The 16969-nt window shown below is 45.7% G+C and overlaps 1 protein-coding gene across 1 annotated transcript; it reads left to right on the top strand.

Moving 5' to 3' along the window:
• Positions 1–11365: 11365 nt before the first annotated feature.
• Positions 11366–16341, top strand: LOC119275905 (coatomer subunit beta-2). Its single transcript, XM_037556836.1, has 4 exons — positions 11366–13573; positions 14415–14924; positions 15501–15586; positions 15682–16341. The coding sequence occupies exons 1-4, from the start codon at positions 11522–11524 to the stop codon at positions 15884–15886; spliced, it is 2853 nt and encodes a 950-aa protein (XP_037412733.1). The 5' UTR covers positions 11366–11521; the 3' UTR covers positions 15887–16341.
• Positions 16342–16969: the final 628 nt, after the last annotated feature.

Genomic DNA, 16969 nt, shown 5'->3' with positions numbered 1-16969 from the left:
AATACCCATGAGTTACTACGAGTATTGGTAAGGTACACATCAATTACATGTATATCACATATACCTTTAGTGTTGCCGGCCTTCTTGTCCGCTAAGTATTTGGGGCAGTTCCGCTTCCAGTGACCCTTCCCTTTGCAATAAAAGCACTCAGTCTCAGGCTTGGGTCCATTCTTTGACTTCTTCCCGGCAACTGGCTTACCGAGCGCGGCAACATCTTTGCCGTCCTTCTTGAAGTTCTTCTTACGCTTGCCCTTCTTGAACTTAGTGGTCTTATTGACCATCAACACTTGATGTTCTTTCTTGATTTCAACCTCTGCTGACTTCAGCATTGAAAATACTTCAGGAATGGTTTTCACCATCCCCTGCATATTGTACTTCATCACAAAGCTCTTGTAGCTCGGTGGGAGCGACTAAAGGATTCTGTCAATGACCGCCTCGTCCGGGAGGTTAATGTCCAGCTGGGACAGGTGGTTGTGCAACCCAGACATTTTGAGTATGTGCTCACTCACAGAACTATTTTCCTCCATCTTACAACTATAGAACTTGTCGGAGACTTCATATCTCTCGACTCGGGCGTGAGCTTGGAAAACCATTTTCAGCTCCTCGAACATCTCATATGCTCCGTGTTGCTCAAAACACTTTTGGAGCCCCGGTTCTAAGCTGTAAAGCATGCCGCACTAAACGAGGGAGTAATCATCAGCACGTGATTGCCAGGCGTTCATAACGTCTTGGTTCTCTGGGATGGGTGCTTCACCTAGCGGTCCTTCTAGGACATATGCTTTCTTGGCAGCTATGAGGATGATCCTCAGGTTCCGGACCCAGCCCGAATAGTTGCTGCCATCATCTTTCAGCTTGGTTTTCTCTAGGAACGCATTGAAGTTCATGTTGACATGAGCGTTGGCCATTTTATCTACAAGACATATTTTGCAAAGATTTTAAACTAAGTTCATGATAATTAAGTTCATCTAATCAAATTATTTAATGAACTCCCACTCAGATTTGACATCCCTCTAATCATCTAAGTGTTACACGATCCGAGTTGACTAGGCCGTGTCCGATCATCACGTGAGACGGACTAGTCATCATCGGTGAACATCTCCATGTTGATCGTATCTTCCATACGACTCATGTTTGACCTTTCGGTCTCTTGTGTTCCGAGGCCATGTCTGTACATGCTAGGCTCGTCAAGTTAACCCTAAGTGTTTTGCATGTGTAAAACTGTCTTACACCCGTTGTATGTGAACGTAAGGATCTATCACACCCGATCATCACGTGGTGCTTCGAAACGACGAACTTTAGCAACGGTGCACAGTTAGGGGGAACACTTTCTTGAAATTATTATAAGGGATCATCTTTTTTACTACCGCCGTTCTAAGTAAACAAGATGCATAAAACATAATAAACATCACATGCAATTATATAAAGTAGTGACATGATATGGCCAATATCATATAGCTCCTTCGATCTCCATCTTCGGGGCTCCATGATCATCTTCGTCACCGGCATGACACCATGATCTCCATCATCATGATCTCCATCATCATGATCTCCATCATCGTGCCTCCATGAAGTTGATCGCCAACTATTACTTCTACTACTATAGCTAACGGTTTAGCAATAAAGTAAAGTAATTACATGGCGTTAAATCATTGACACGCAGGTCATACAATAATTAAGACAACTCATATGGCTCCTGTCGGTTGTCATACTCATCGACATGCAAGTCATGATTCCTATTACAAGAACATGATCTCACACATCATAATATATCATTCATCATTCATCACAACTTCTGGCCATATCACATCACATGACAATTGCTGCAAAAACAAGTTAGACGTCCTCTAATTGTTGTTGCATCTTTTACGTGGCTGCAATTGGGTTCTAGAAAGAACATTTTCTTACCTACGAATAACCACAACGTGATTTTGTCAACTTCTATTTACCCTTCATAAGGACCCTTTTCATCGAATCCGCTCCAACTAAAGTAGGAGAGACAGACACCCGCTAGCCACCTTATGCAACTAGTGCATGTCAGTCGGTGGAACCTGTCTCACGTAAGCGTACGTGTAAGGTCGGTCCGGGCCGCTTCATCCCACAATACCGCTGGAGCAAGAAAAGACTAGTAGTGGCAAGCAAGTTGACAAGATCTACACCCACAACAGATTTGTGTTCTACTCATGCAATAGAGAACTACACATAGACCTAGCTCATGATGCCACTGTTGGGGAACGTTGCATAAAATAAAATTTTCCTACGTTCACCAAGATCCATCTATGAGTTCATCTAGCAACGAGAGAGAGATGCATCTACATACCCTTGTAGATCGCGTGCAGAAGCGTTCAAGAGAACGGGGTTGAGGTAGTCGTTCTCGTCGTGATCCTATCACCGGAGATCCTAGCGCCGAACGGACGGCACCTCCGCGTTCAACACACCTACAGTCAGCGTGATGTCTCCTCCGTCTTGATCCAGCAAGGGGGAAGGAGAGGTTGATGAAGATCCAGCGGCACGACGGCGTGGTGGTGGATGCAGCAGGGCTCCGGCAGGGCTTCACCAAGCAACTACGGGAGGAGGAAGAGGTGTAGCAGGGGAAGGGAGGCGCCAAGACTCAGGGTGCGGCTGCCCTCCCTCCCCCCTCCTTTATATAGGCCCCCTGGGGGGCGCCGGCCCTGGAGATGGGAATCTCCCAAGGGGGCGGCGGCCAAGGGGGTTGGAGTGCCCCCCAAGGCAAGTGGTGCGCCCCCCCCCCACCATAGGGTTTCCAACCCTAGGCGCAGGAGGGGCCCAAGGGGGGCACACCAGTCCACTAGGGGCTGGTTCCCCTCCCACTTCTGCCCACGGGGCCCTTCGGGATAGGTGGCCCCACCCGATGGACCCCCGGGACCCTTCCGGTGGTCCCGGTACAATACCGGGTGACCCCGAAACTTTCCCGATGGCCGAAACAGCACTTCCTATATATAATTCTTTACCTCCGGACCATTCTGGAACTCCTCGTGACGTCCGAGATCTCATCCAGGACTCCGAACAACATTCAGTTTGCTGCATACTCATATTCATACAACCCTAGCGTCACCGAACCTAAGTGTGTAGACCCTACGGGTTCGGGAGACATGCAGACATGACTGAGACGGCTCTCCGGTCAATAACCAACAGCGGGATCTGGATACCCATGTTGGCTCCCACATACTCCTCGATGATCTCATCGGATGAACCATGATGTCGAGGATTCAAGCAACCCCGTATACTATTCCCTTTGTCAGACGGTATGTTACTTGCCCGAGATTCGATCGTCGATATCCCAATACATCGTTCACTCTCGTTGCCGGCAAGTCACTTTACTCGTACCGTAATGCATGATCCCGTGACCAGACACTTGGTCACTTTGAGCTCATTATGATGATGCACTACCGAGTGGTCCCAGTGATACCTCTCCGTCATGCGGAGTGACAAATCCCAGTCTTGATCCGTGTCAACCCAACGGACACTTTCGGAGATACCTGTAGTGCACCTTTATAGTCACCCAGTTACCTTGTGACGTTTGGTACACCCAAAGCACTCCTACGGTATCCGGGAGTTACACGATCTCATGGTCTAAGGAAAAGATACTTGACATTGGAAAAGCTCTAGCAAAACAAACTACACGGTCTTGTGCTATGCTTAGGATTGGGTCTTGTCCATCACATCATTCTCCTAATGATGTGATCCCGTTATCAACGACATCCAATGTCCATAGTCAGGAAACCATGACTATCTGTTGATCAACGAGCTAGTCAACTAGAGGCTCACTAGGGACATGTTGTGATCTATGTATTCACATGTGTATTACGATTTCCGGATAATACAATTATAGCATGAATAAAAGACAATTATCATGAACAAGGAAATATAATAATAATCCTTTTATTATTGCCTCTAGGGCATATTTCCAACAGATTGTAGAGGCATTAATAATATTACTATTCGTTATCGTCATCCTATTCCTAGGCTAGATGATATGCTTGATGAATTGAGTGGCTCTACAATATTTTCCAAAGTTGATTTGCGTAGCGGATACCATCAAATTCGTATGAAATTGGGGGATGAATGGAAACAGCATTTAAAACTAAGTTTGGATTATATGAGTGGTTAGTCATGCCTTTTGGGTTAACTAATGCACCTAGTACTTTCATGAGATTAATGAACGAAGTTTTACGTGCTTTCAGTGGACGATTTGTGGTAGTTTACTTTGATGACATATTGATTTATAGCAGATCTTTGGAGGAACATTTGGAACATTTACCTGTTGTTTTTATTGCTCTACGTGATGCACGTTTGTTTGGTAACCTTGGGAAGTGCACCTTTTGCACCGACCGAGTGTATTTTCTTGGCTATGTTGTTACTCCATAGGGAATTGAAGTTGATAAAGCCAAGATTGAAGCTATTGAGAGTCCAAAACGGTCACACAAGTGAGGAGTTTTCTTGGCCTTGCTGGATTCTATAGGCGTTTTGTGAGAGATTTTAGCACCATTGTTGCACCTCTCAATGAGCTTACAAAGAAGAATGTGCCTTTTGTTTGGGGTACCGCACAGGAAGAAGCCTTCACGGTGTTGAAAGATAAGTTGACACATGCTCCTTTACTCCAACTTCCTGATTTTAATAAGACATTTGAGCTTGAATGTGATGCTAGTGGAATTGGATTAGGAGGTGTGTTATTACAAGATTGCAAACTTGTTGCATACTTTTCTAAAAAATTGAGTGGGCCTAGTCTGAATTATTCTACTTATGATAAAGAATTATATGCTCTTGTTCAGACTTTAGAAACGTGGCAACATTATTTATGGCCCAAAGAATTTGTTATACATTATGATCATGAATCTTTGAAATTAGAAGTCAAGCTAAACTGAATCGTAGACATGCTAAATGGGTTGAATTCATTGAGACTTTCCCTTATGTCATTAAACACAAGAAGGGTAAAGAAAATGTTATTGCTGATGCATTGTCTCGTCGCTATACTATGCTTTCACAACTTGACTTCAAAATATTTGGTTTGGAGACCATCAAAGATCAATATGTGCATGATGCTGATTTTAAAGATGTATTGCAGAATTGTAAAGAAGGAAGAACATGGAACAAGTTCGTCATTAATGATGGATTTGTGTTCCGTGCTAACAAGCTATGCATTCCAGCTAGCCCCGTTCGTCTTTTGTTGTTGCAGGAGGCGCATGGAGGAGGATTAATGGGACACTTTAGCGTGAAGAAGACGGAGGACGTACTTGCTACACATTTCGTTTGGCCAAAGATGAGACGGGATGTTGAGCGCTTTGTTGCTCGGTGCACTACATGTCAAAAAGCTAAGTCACGACTCAATCCTCATGGTTTATATATGCCTTTGCCTGTACCTAGTGTTCCTTGGGAGGATATATCTATGGACTTTGTTTTAGGTTTACCTTGAACAAAGAAGGAGAGGGATAGCATATTTGTTGTCGTTGATAGATTCTCGAAAATGGCACACTTTATACCATGTCATAAAAGCGATGATGCTGTTAATGTTGCTGATTTGTTCTTTCGTGAATTATTCGCTTGCATGGTGTGCCAAATACTATTGTTTCAGATCGTGATACTAAATTTCTTAGCCACTTTTGGAGATGTTTATGGGCTAAGTTGGGGACTAAACTGCTTTTTAGTACTACTTGTCACCCCCAAACTGATGGACAAACTGAAGTAGTCAATAGAACATTGTCTACTATGCTTAGGGCTGTTTTGAAGAATAATAAGAAAATGTGGGAAGAATGCTTGCCTCATATTGAATTTGCTTATAATCGTTCATTGCATTCTACTACTAAGATGTGCCCTTTTGAAATTGTGTATGGTTTCCTACCTCAAGCACCTATTGATTTGTTGCCTCTTCCTTCTTCGGAGAAGGTTAATTTTGATGCTAAACAACGTGTGGAATTGATTTTAAAGATGCATGAGTTAACTAAGGAAAACATTGAGCGTATGAATGCTAAATATAAACTTGCTGGAGATAAGGGTAGAAAACATGTTGTGTTTGCACCTGGAGATCTTGTTTGGTTACATTTGCGTAAGGATAGATTTTCTGATTTGCGCAAATCAAAGCTAATGCCTTGTGCTGATGGTCCTTTTAAGGTGTTAGAGAAAATAAATGATAATGCATATAAACTTGAGCTGCCTGCAGATTTTGGGGTTAGTCCCACTTTTAACATTGCAGATTTGAAGCCTTATTTGGGTGAGGAAGATGAGCTTCCGTCGAGGACGACTTCATTTCAAGAAGGGGAGGATGATGAGGACATCAATACCATTGTTACACCCACAGCCCCTGCTGCTATACATACTGGACCAATTACTAGAGCTCGCGCACGCCAATTAAATTACCAGGTACTTTCGTTTCTTGGTAATGATTCTAATGTTCATGAGAATATGATGCTGCCTAAATTGGATACATTTGTTTTGCTTACAAATGAAGGGCCTAGCTTGGAGAAGGATGAACATTGGAGCAAGAACAAGCATGGAGATGATGGCATGCGCAACAGGAACAAGAACGGAGTTACAAGTGATGATTTCAGGACGTTGAAGCCACCATAATGAGTGTGTGAAGCCTTGGACGAAATATACAAAATGCTACTTCATAACTTTCGTCCAGAGGCTATTCTAGGTGTTGCGTCACCTTATTATTGGGCCAGGCCCATGTATTTTTGAAATACTTGAGTATATGTTGTTTTTAGAGTCCGTATGTGTGGGGAAACAAGAGATAGGGTTGGTTTCGGACCCCTTCCCCAAGGGCCATGAAATCCCCCCTCCCCCTCTTCCTCCATATATACAGCCCTTAGGGCGTCGTTTAGACTTTGGGTTTTGTTTAGATTAAAAGTTCGCCATAGCTGCAACTTCGCGTACTTCGTTTGTGTTCAATGACCAGGCAAAGGCGTCACAGAACCCCACCTTGATCAATAAAGCTTTCATCTTATATTCGCAATATCCAGATTGCAATCTCAGTTTCTTGCTTGTTCTTCATTTTCTCGCAGGAAACAGACCCTCGTGGTCAGGTTGATCGTGCTCCAGCATGGTCAATAACCTCTCGGAGTTGGTTTAGCGATTGCTAAGGTGCAACGTCCTCGCACATTCGTAGTCAGATCATCAAAGTCGACTTCCGCCAAAGCGATATCCATCATCTCATCGAAAGACGGGACACCTTTGCCTCTATCATTGAGTCATCACCCTCTTATTAAAAAGCACCCGCTGGGGAGCACACTGTCATTTGCATGCATTACTATTAGTTTATATTGCGTATGACTTGACTGGATCTCTTTTACCATGAATTACAATGTTTAGTCAGTCCTTGGTTTTAAAGATGCTCTGCATTTATGTTTTGCGGTCTCAGAAAGGGCTAGCGAGATACCATCTTATTATATCATATTATGATTGTTTTGAGAAAGTGTTGTCATCCGAGTTCTACTATTATTGCTCGCTACTTGATTATGCCATTGATATGAGTAAACATGAGACCTAAGTGTTATTGTGAATATGGTTAGTTCATAATCTTTGCTGAAAACTTGAATGCTGGCTTTACATATTCACAACAACAAGAGCAAACAGAGTTTGTTAAAGTTTTTCTTTATCACTTTCAGTTTATCAACTAAATTGCTTGAGGACAAGCAAAGGTTTAAGCTTGGGGGAGTTGATACGTCTCCAACGTATCTACTTTTCCAAACACTTTTGCCCTTGTTTTGGACTCTAACTTGCATGACTTGAATGAAACTAACCCGGACTGACGCTGTTTTCAGCAGAACTGCCATGGTGTTGTTTATTGTGCAGAAAACAAAAGTTCTCGGAATGGCCTGAAAATCCACGGAGATAACTTTTGGAAAATATAAAAAATACCGATGAAAGAATCAAGGCCAGGGGGCCCACACCCTGTCCACGAGGGTGGGGGGCGCGCCCCCTCCCCCTAGGTGCGCCCCCTGTCTCGTGGGCCCCCTGATGCTCCACCGACCTCAACTCCAACTCTATATATTCCATTTCACGGAGAAAAAAATGAGAGAGAAAGTTTCATCGCGTTTTACGATACGGAGCCGCCGCCAAGCCCTAATCTCTCTCGGGAGGGCTGATCTGGAGTCCGTTCGGGGCTCCGGTGAGGGGGATTTGTCACCGTCGTCATCATCAACCATCCTCCATCACCAATTTCATGATGCTCACCGTCGTGCGTGAGTAATTCCATCGTAGGCTTGCTGTACGGTGATGGGTTGGAGGAGATTTACCATGTAATCAAGTTAGTTTTGTTAGGGTTTGATCCCTAGTATCCACTATGTTCTGAGATTGATGTTGCTATGACTTTGCTATGCTTAATGCTTGTCACTAAGGCCCGAGTGCCATGATTTAAGATCTGAACCTATTATGTTTTCATGAATATATGTGAGTTCTTGATCCTATCTTGCAAGTCTATAGCCACCTATTATGTGTTATGATCCGACAACCCCGAAGTGACAATAATCGGGATACTTCTCGGTGATGACCGTAGTTTGAGGAGTTCATGTATTCACTAAGTGTTAATGCTTTGGTCCGTTACTCTATTAAAAGGCGGCCTTAATATCCCTTAGTTTCCATTAGGACCCCGCTGCCACTGGAGGGTAGGACAAAAGATGTCATGCAAGTTCTTTTCCATAAGCACGTATGACTATATTCGGATTGCATGCCTACATTACATTGATGAATTGGAGCTAGTTCTGTGTCACCCTATGTTATAACTATTACATGAGGAATCGCATCCGACATGATTATCCATCACTGATCCAATGCCTACGAGATTTTCACATATTGTGTTTTGCTTATTTACTTTTCCGTTGCTACTGTTACAACTACTACAAAACTGCTACCTTTACTTTTGCCACTGTTACCATTACTATCATACTACTTTGCTACTAAATACTTTGCTGCAGATACTAAGTTATCCAGGTGTGGTTGAATTGACAACTCAACTGCTAATACTTGAGAATATTCTTTGGCTCCCCTTGTGTCGAATCAATAAATTTGGGTTGAATACTCTACCCTCGAAAGCTGTTGCGATCCCCTATACTTGTGGGTTATCAACAGTCGTATTGCTACGCGCCCTTGTGCTCACCAATGTGAGGACGGCGGGCGCAATCTCGCTGATAGTAAAGCCGTGGATCCACCCGTCGTTCCAGAATAGGACTCTGTCCCCAACTCCCAACGTGATCTTGATGAGGCTGTTAAACACGAGCTTGGCCTCCTTGTCTTCTACCATTGGAATACCCTACCATGGCCTGGAGAGATCCGATCTGCGTAACCACTCTCATCTAACATGCAAGGCAATAGACTACAATCGGAGATCCTTCACTCCCAGCCCACCATGGGATGTGGGGCGACACACTGTGTCCGAAGCAACAGAGCACACACCACCATTGACCTTCTCCTTCCCCGCCCAAAAGAAGGTGCACATCCAAGTGTTAATCTGCTCGAACACCCAAAGCGGGGCGTTGAGGACCAGTAGCTGGTTGATTGGCTTCACAAAGATCAAGTGAGGCTAGTATGAACTTCCTCACTTGGTCCAGCAGCGACTGCTAATCCGCCCGCAACAGTTTCTTGATGGCCAGCGGGATACCTAGGTACTGGCAGAGAAATTCGCCCAATTTGCAATTCATAACTTCCATGATCCTGGCTGCATCCGCTTCGGTGCCCCTAATGATTGTGGCCGCAGATTTATTGTAGTCGATTCTAAGGCCCGAGGCACCTGCAAAAATGTCTAGCAGCTCTCAGATGCAAATCAGGTCCATCCTCTTCGGTTTGATGAACATAGCCACGTCGTCGGCATAGACGGACAACCACTACAAAGGACTGATTCTGCGAAACAAGCGCATTGCCCCTTCGGGCATGGCCTTGCATATGATTGCGGAGAGCGTGTCCATGGCTATCACAAATAGCAGGTGGGAGATCGAGTCCCCCTGCCACAGTCCTTGGGCATGTGAAGTTGATGTTCCTAAAGCCCCGTTCACAATGATTTTGGTGCCCGCCTTGGCCAGAAGGGTGGTCACCCAGAACCCCCATTTACTATCGAACCCCCGTGCCTTCAACACCTCCATAAGGAATGGCCAAGATAGGGAGTCGAAGGCCTTGGAAATGTCAAGTTTGAGGAAAATTCTAGGCACCTTGGAGCGTGAATTTTCGCGCCACTTGACGTACCAGCAAATAGATGTCGTGGATGCTCCTGCCTTTGATGAATGCCGACTAGTTGACGCAGACAATCTCATGCATCTTCTTGCGAGCTCTCATAGCTAGCGCATTGGCAAACAGTTTGGAGAAGCTATGCAGGAGGCTGATCGGTCTGTAATCACCAACATCCATCGCCTCATGCCATTTTGGGGATACGCGCGATATGCTCTTTGTTTAATTTTCCAAAACCCCGTCCGTCGCCAATGAAGAGCTTGAGTAGAGCCGGCATGAGATCATTCTTTATCACAGGCCAAGCTTTGTGGTAAAACATTCCAATGAATCAGTCCGGTCCGGGAGCTCTATCCGGAGGTAGTTCTTTGATGACTTGCCAGATTTCGTCTTCTGTGAAGATCTCCTCAAGCTCGGTGAGGTCAAGTTGGGACATGTCCATGTAATCTAGATCAAGCGTGTGATCCCGCGCAGGTGCCTTGTCCAACAGGTTGTCGTAAGCCTCCGAGAAGACCTCCATAATTCTACCTTGCTCAGTAATGATCTCCGAGCCGTGTCGTACTTTAGGAACGAAGTTTTTAGATTTTCGACCACTGGCCACTACCTGGAATAGTTTTGTGTTCACGTCTCCCTCTTTGAGCCATTTGATGCGTGAATTGCCGATTGATAGTCCTTTCCAGTGACGCCAATTCGAGGAGCGCTAACTTGAGGGATCTCCTTAGCCATAGTTCCTGACCGGTAAGATGCCAAACTTCTTGCGCTTGGTCGAGCCTAAGTATCACCCAGTTCGCCACCGCCATCAATGTCTTGATGTTTCAACCTTGCGTTGACCCCACGCTTGGAAGAATGTCACCGTGTTTCTAAAAAGAGCGTCTAGCCTTGTGAAAGGGTCGACAGTGTCGCTATCACATTGCCATGCCTCTCGAAGGGCCTCGTCGAAGCCTTCCGTGCAAGAATGAAAGCATTCCATTCATTTTTTAACTCGTACACATTACATTTCATTTCACTTGGTTACCAAACTAAATGCAGTGGAAGAGAATAAGGGTGAGAATGAGTTGGCTGCTTTGAGATTATGTAAAAAAAAAACTGGCTGCTTTGAGATTGTGATGGCCACGTGTTATGCATCCAGACTAGAAAAAACGTGTTGTGCATCCGGATGGGTTAACACTCGAGAGATTTGGACCCGGTGTCATAGAACTATTTTTCAGTTGGCCTCTCGCCTCTTCGCCCCTGTCAACCACTCCCCCCCTCCTCCCGCTCCCAGATCCCCATCCACCTCCGCCGCAGATCCAACCACCAATACCCCACCCGCCGTCGCCCTCCGGCGCGGGTGCACGGCAGATCCGGCGCCATGGACAAGCCGTGCACGCTGCTAGTCCACTTCGACAAGGGCTCCGCCGCCATGGCGAATGAGATCAAGGCGGATCTGGAGGGCAGCGACGTCGCCGCCAAGGTCGAGGCCATGAAGCGCGCCATCATGCTCCTCCTCAATGGTGAGACCCTGCCGACGCTCTTCATCACCGTCGTCCGCTACGTCCTCCCCTCCGAGGACCACACCATCCAGAAGCTTCTGCTCCTCTACCTCGAGATCATTGACAAGCGCGACGCCGCTGGCCGCGTCCTCCCGGAGATGATCCTCATCTGCCAGAATCTCCGCAACAACCTGCAGCACCCCAATGAGTACATCCGGGGCGTCACGCTGCGGTTCCTCTGCCGCCTCTCCGAGCCGGAGGTGCTTGAGCCGCTCGTTCCTTCCATTCTCGAGAATCTCGAGCACCGCCACCACTTCATCCGCCGCCACGCGCTCTCCGCCATCTCGGCGATCTACCGCCTCCCACACGGCGACCAGCTCATCCCTGACGCTCCCGAGCTCGTTGAGCGCGCGCTCGCTTCTGAGCAGGACGCCTCCGCGCGGCGGAACGCTTTCCTCATGCTCTGCCTCTGTGGTCAGGAACGTGCTGTTGCGTACCTATTCTCCAACGCGGAACGTGTTACCGAGTGGCCCGATCTCCTGCAGATGGCCGCCGTAGACCTCATCCGCAAGGTCTGCCGCTCTCCAAACCGTGCGGACAAGGGCAGGTATATCAAGATCATAATATCCCTTCTTTCTTCTCCCAGCACAGCTGTTGTTTATGAGTGTGCTGGGGCGCTGGTGTCCCTCTCCTCGGCGCCCACTGCTGTGCGCGCTGTTGCCAACACATACTGCCAGCTCCTCTCATCGCAGAGTGACAACAATGTCCGGCTCATTCTCCTGGACCGTCTGAATGAGCTGCGCACGGCACACCGGGATGTGATGGTGGATGTAGTGATGGATGTGCTGCGTGCACTTTCCAGCCCGAACTTAGATGTCAAGAGGAAGGTGCTGGATTTAGTGCTCGATCTGCTCACTCCTCGTAATGTGGAGGAGGTGGTGCTTTACCTCAAGAAGGAAGTGGTCAAGACACAATCAGGGGAACTTGAGAAGGGTGGTGAGTACCGCCAGATGCTGGTGCAAGCGATCCATGCATGTGCTGTAGAGTACCCAGAGGTAGCTGGGTCGGTGGTGCACCTCCTCATGGACTTCCTTGGTGACACTAATGTCGCGGCAGCAGTTGATGTTGTTTTGTTTGTGCGTGAGATCATTGAGACTAATCCCAAGCTGCGTGTGTCCATGGTCCAGAGACTGAGCGATACCTTTTATCAGATCCGTGCATCCCGTGTCTGTTCAATCGCTCTCTGGATTCTTGGTGAGTACTCCCTGTCGTTATCGGAGGTCGAGAGTGCCATTACTACCATCAAGCAGTGCCTTGGGGATCTACCATTGTTCACTCTCTCAGAGGAAGGCGAGACAACTGATTCCTCCAAGCCAACCCAGCCGATGGTGAACTCTGTCACTGTGTCTTCCAGGCGGCCTGTTGTTCTTGCAGATGGCACTTACGCCACACAGAGTGCTGCTACTGAGGCCATTTCGACTCCACCAGTTACTGCTGGATCATTGGCATCGACCCTGAATCTCAGATCACTCATTCTGTCAGGTGATTTCTTCTTGGCTGCAGTTGTTGCCTGTACGCTTACCAAATTGGTATTGAGGCTGGAGGAGGTGCAGCCATCAAAGGCTGAAGCAAACAAGGCTTGTACTGGGGCCTTGATGGTCATGACATCCATTCTGCAGCTGGGGCTATCCTCGTACCTTCCCCAACCGATTGATAATGATTCATATGACAGGATCGTGCTTTGTGTGCGGCTGCTTTGCAATACTGGTGATGATGTGAGAAAGATTTGGCTGCAGTCATGTAGGCAGAGTTTTGCCAAGATGCTTGCTGAGAAGCAATTCAGGGAGACAGAGGAGATGAAAGCCAAATCACAGATCTCTCATGCCCAGCCAGATGATCTTATTGATTTCTACCACCTGAAGAGCAGAAGGGTAAGAGAAACTTGCTTACTAGTTGTTGCTTTTGCATTATGCAAATTGCAACATTTGTCTTTGTCTAATGCATGCTCGCAAGCTAGCCCACAAGCGTTCAATCACTCTGTTCTAAAATGAACAATAAATTCATTACTTGTTGCTTGCATTGCAACTCTATTGACATATATTCTCAAGTTACTGCATATTACATGCAATAGGAGCATTATCTTTCTTTCTTGCATCTTGCAACAAACTGTTACATTCTGTGGCTTCTCTCATGACCTTAAATAATATCTGAAGTTCTAAATAATAGCTGTCGTGGTTTTTCCTGTCCTTCAGTCTTACTACAATTCTGGGACTTTCCCTGTGTAACCAGTTCTTAGTTTTTTTATTTCCACTAGAATCTCGTGGTGTATTTATTTTCTGATGAAGCAATATAATAAGTGTTTTCTTTTTCTCCTTTTTGTATGAGTATACAACACAATATTGTGAATGTTACTTGACTAGTCTATGTTTGCGTTTTGTGCCGTTGCTCAGTTTGAGCAGCCTTGTTATAACATGAAAGGTTTTGGCATGTTTATTGGATTTGATTTCTCGTAGATATGTAAGATTAGTCAGATCTTTCAGAAGTTTGTATCCTTGGCTAGAAAGTTTTTTTTTGTTGATATTTGGGCAGAGGAAAAGCTGGTAGTTATTTCAACAGCATTATGAGCATGTGTAATAGTGATACACGTAAACCATATTGTTGCTTCGAGAATACGTATGATCTAGTAACCGTCAAAAAAAGAATATGATTTAGTAAAATGCTCTTCTATATCTGTTCCCTCTGTTCTTTAAATTGTCGATTTTTGTTTCCTAGGGCATGAGCCAGCTTGAGTTGGAAGATGAGGTCCAAGATGATTTGAAGGCTGCAACTGGTGGATTCAGTAAGGAAACCGATGATGCAAACAGGCTTAACCGCATTCTTCAGTTGACTGGCTTCAGTGATCCTGTATATGCTGAAGCGTTTGTGACAGTTCATCATTATGATATTGTACTTGATGTTACTGTCATAAACCGTACAAAGGAGACACTTCAGAACCTGTGTTTGGAATTAGCTACAATGGGAGACCTCAAGCTTGTTGACCGCCCTCAGAACTATACGTTGGCTCCTGAGTCAAGCAAGCAAATTCGTGCTAATATCAAGGTTTCTTCCACAGAGACTGGAGTCATATTTGGGAACATAGTCTACGAGACTTCCAATGTGATGGAAAGATCAGTGGTTGTCCTGAATGATATTCACATTGACATCATGGATTATATCTCACCTGCTACATGTGCAGATGTTACTTTCCGGAACATGTGGGCAGAATTTGAGTGGGAGAACAAGGTAATTGGCTTCTTTCTACAATTCAGTCATTGCAAAACCTCTTTGCAAGATGTTTTCCTTTCCAATTGCAAAATCTCTAGCTGAAGCTGTTAAATCTTTTAAAAGTATGCTCAATCAGACTTCCTACTTTTCAGTTTGGTTCATGATTTTTGTGTAGTTTTGCTTTGAAAACTGTTTGGAATAAGGGTACTGTTGTCATTGCACCTGGTTGATATGGAATTCTATATACCTAAATAGTTGATCCACACTAACTCTAATTCTCTCACCATGCAACTATGCAAACCCACCAATGCCACCATACATGGTAAAAGACCCACATTTAACATACACCATGCATGCTACTCAGATTAAATAAGTATTCTACAGCTAACTTGCATGCATTTTAGTTTCAATTCTCATATTGACAATCTAATCATACAACCAAATCTAATTGAAACAATTGCAACCAATTCTCACAGCAATGCACGATGTATCATCTCTAGTTTATTGAGTTGTCTTGTCACACTGCTTCGTGTTGATGAATCTGTTGTTGCTCCTTATTTCAGTTTATATAACAACTATTTCCTTTTCGTCCAGGTTGCCGTTAATACAGTAATTCAAGACGAGAAGGAATTCTTGAATCATGTTATCAAGTCAACAAACATGAAGTGTCTAACACCACCGTAAGTTGCGGTCTTCCATCTTTATTCCAGGCTTTCTCTTCCTTATCTGATTACTGATGGAGTTACCTACTTCTGAAACGGTAACCTGATATCAGGTCTGCGCTTGATGGTGAATGCGGTTTCCTTGCCGCAAATCTTTACGCAAAGAGTGTGTTTGGAGAAGATGCTTTGGTGAACATTAGCATTGAGAAGCAAGTTGATGGCAAGCTCAGCGGTTACATCAGAATAAGGAGCAAGACCCAAGGAATTGCGCTCAGCTTGGGAGACAAGATTACCCTCAAGCAGAAGGGAGGCAGTTAAACTGTGACGTGACCTGTCGCAATTGTGTCATGTAGGAGATCCACTTTGCCAGTTTCATACTACCGGTACAGTGGGCTAGTAAAGATGTTTTTAATGTACAAAAGATTAAAGAGAGGGATGAGAAGAGGAAGCTCGCAAGGAAGTCAGTCTTGAGACTGAAAATGGATCTTCAACTAGTATCCTCGAGAGATGCAATGATCGCTTCCAACTCCCTTCCATGATGAGGCCTTTTTTTGACAAAAATGGTGGTGTAAGAATAGATGTGAGGTTTGTGTTGTTTATTCTTGATATCAGTGGATTGAGATATTGTATTACGGGTCCCTTTTAATGTCTCGTGCTTTTGTCTTTCAGCCTTGCATGTTCTAGTGTTGCCGTGTTTCCCGTCTCAGCTAGTTACTTTTCTTTCAGTGTTACATGTTGTATCCGTCTCGCTCGTTACTTTTCTTTCAGTGTTACATGTTGTATCGTCCTTTCGCTTGCTGTCAATTTCTGTGTTATCTCTTTGATGGAACCAAACAATTTCTATTACCGATTGATTGCTTTTTATTTGTGTAGGATTCCAAATGTCATGACACTATATGCGTTCTATTAATCCTGGAAATAAAAGGCCCTTGATAGTCTGGTGCCAGTACTCTCTGTAAGGCCAACTCCACTGCAAGACCCCAAACGGACGCCCGTTTTGTCCGGATTTTGTCCGTTTGGGGTGGCAATGGGTGTCAAAACGGACGTGCATGTCCGGGTCTAGTTGAAGTCGCCCAACGCCGCCGACCGACCCCAAAACTGTCCGCCCCGACCGTGCGCCTCGCCTGCCCGCGAGCTCGCGCTCTAGCCTCGCCGATGCAGCCGTCGCAGTCGAGCTCGCCCGTGCCTGCACGCCGTCCAGGGGTGTCAAAACGGACGTGCATGTCCGGGTCTAGTTGAAGTCGCCCAACGCCGCCGACCGACCCCAAAACTGTCCGCCCCGACCGTGCGCCTCGCCTGCCCGCGAGCTCGCGCTCTAGCCTCGCCGATGCAGCCGTCGCAGTCGAGCTCGCCCGTGCCTGCACGCCGTCCAGCCGGCTCACCCTCGCGTGCGTAGCTACC

The sequence above is a fragment of the Triticum dicoccoides genome, chromosome 3B (assembly GCF_002162155.2).
Source record: "Triticum dicoccoides isolate Atlit2015 ecotype Zavitan chromosome 3B, WEW_v2.0, whole genome shotgun sequence".
Taxonomy (NCBI): Eukaryota; Viridiplantae; Streptophyta; class Magnoliopsida; order Poales; family Poaceae; genus Triticum; species Triticum dicoccoides.
Note: the sequence above shows the minus strand (reverse complement) of the source record. Positions and strands in the feature narration are given on the sequence as shown.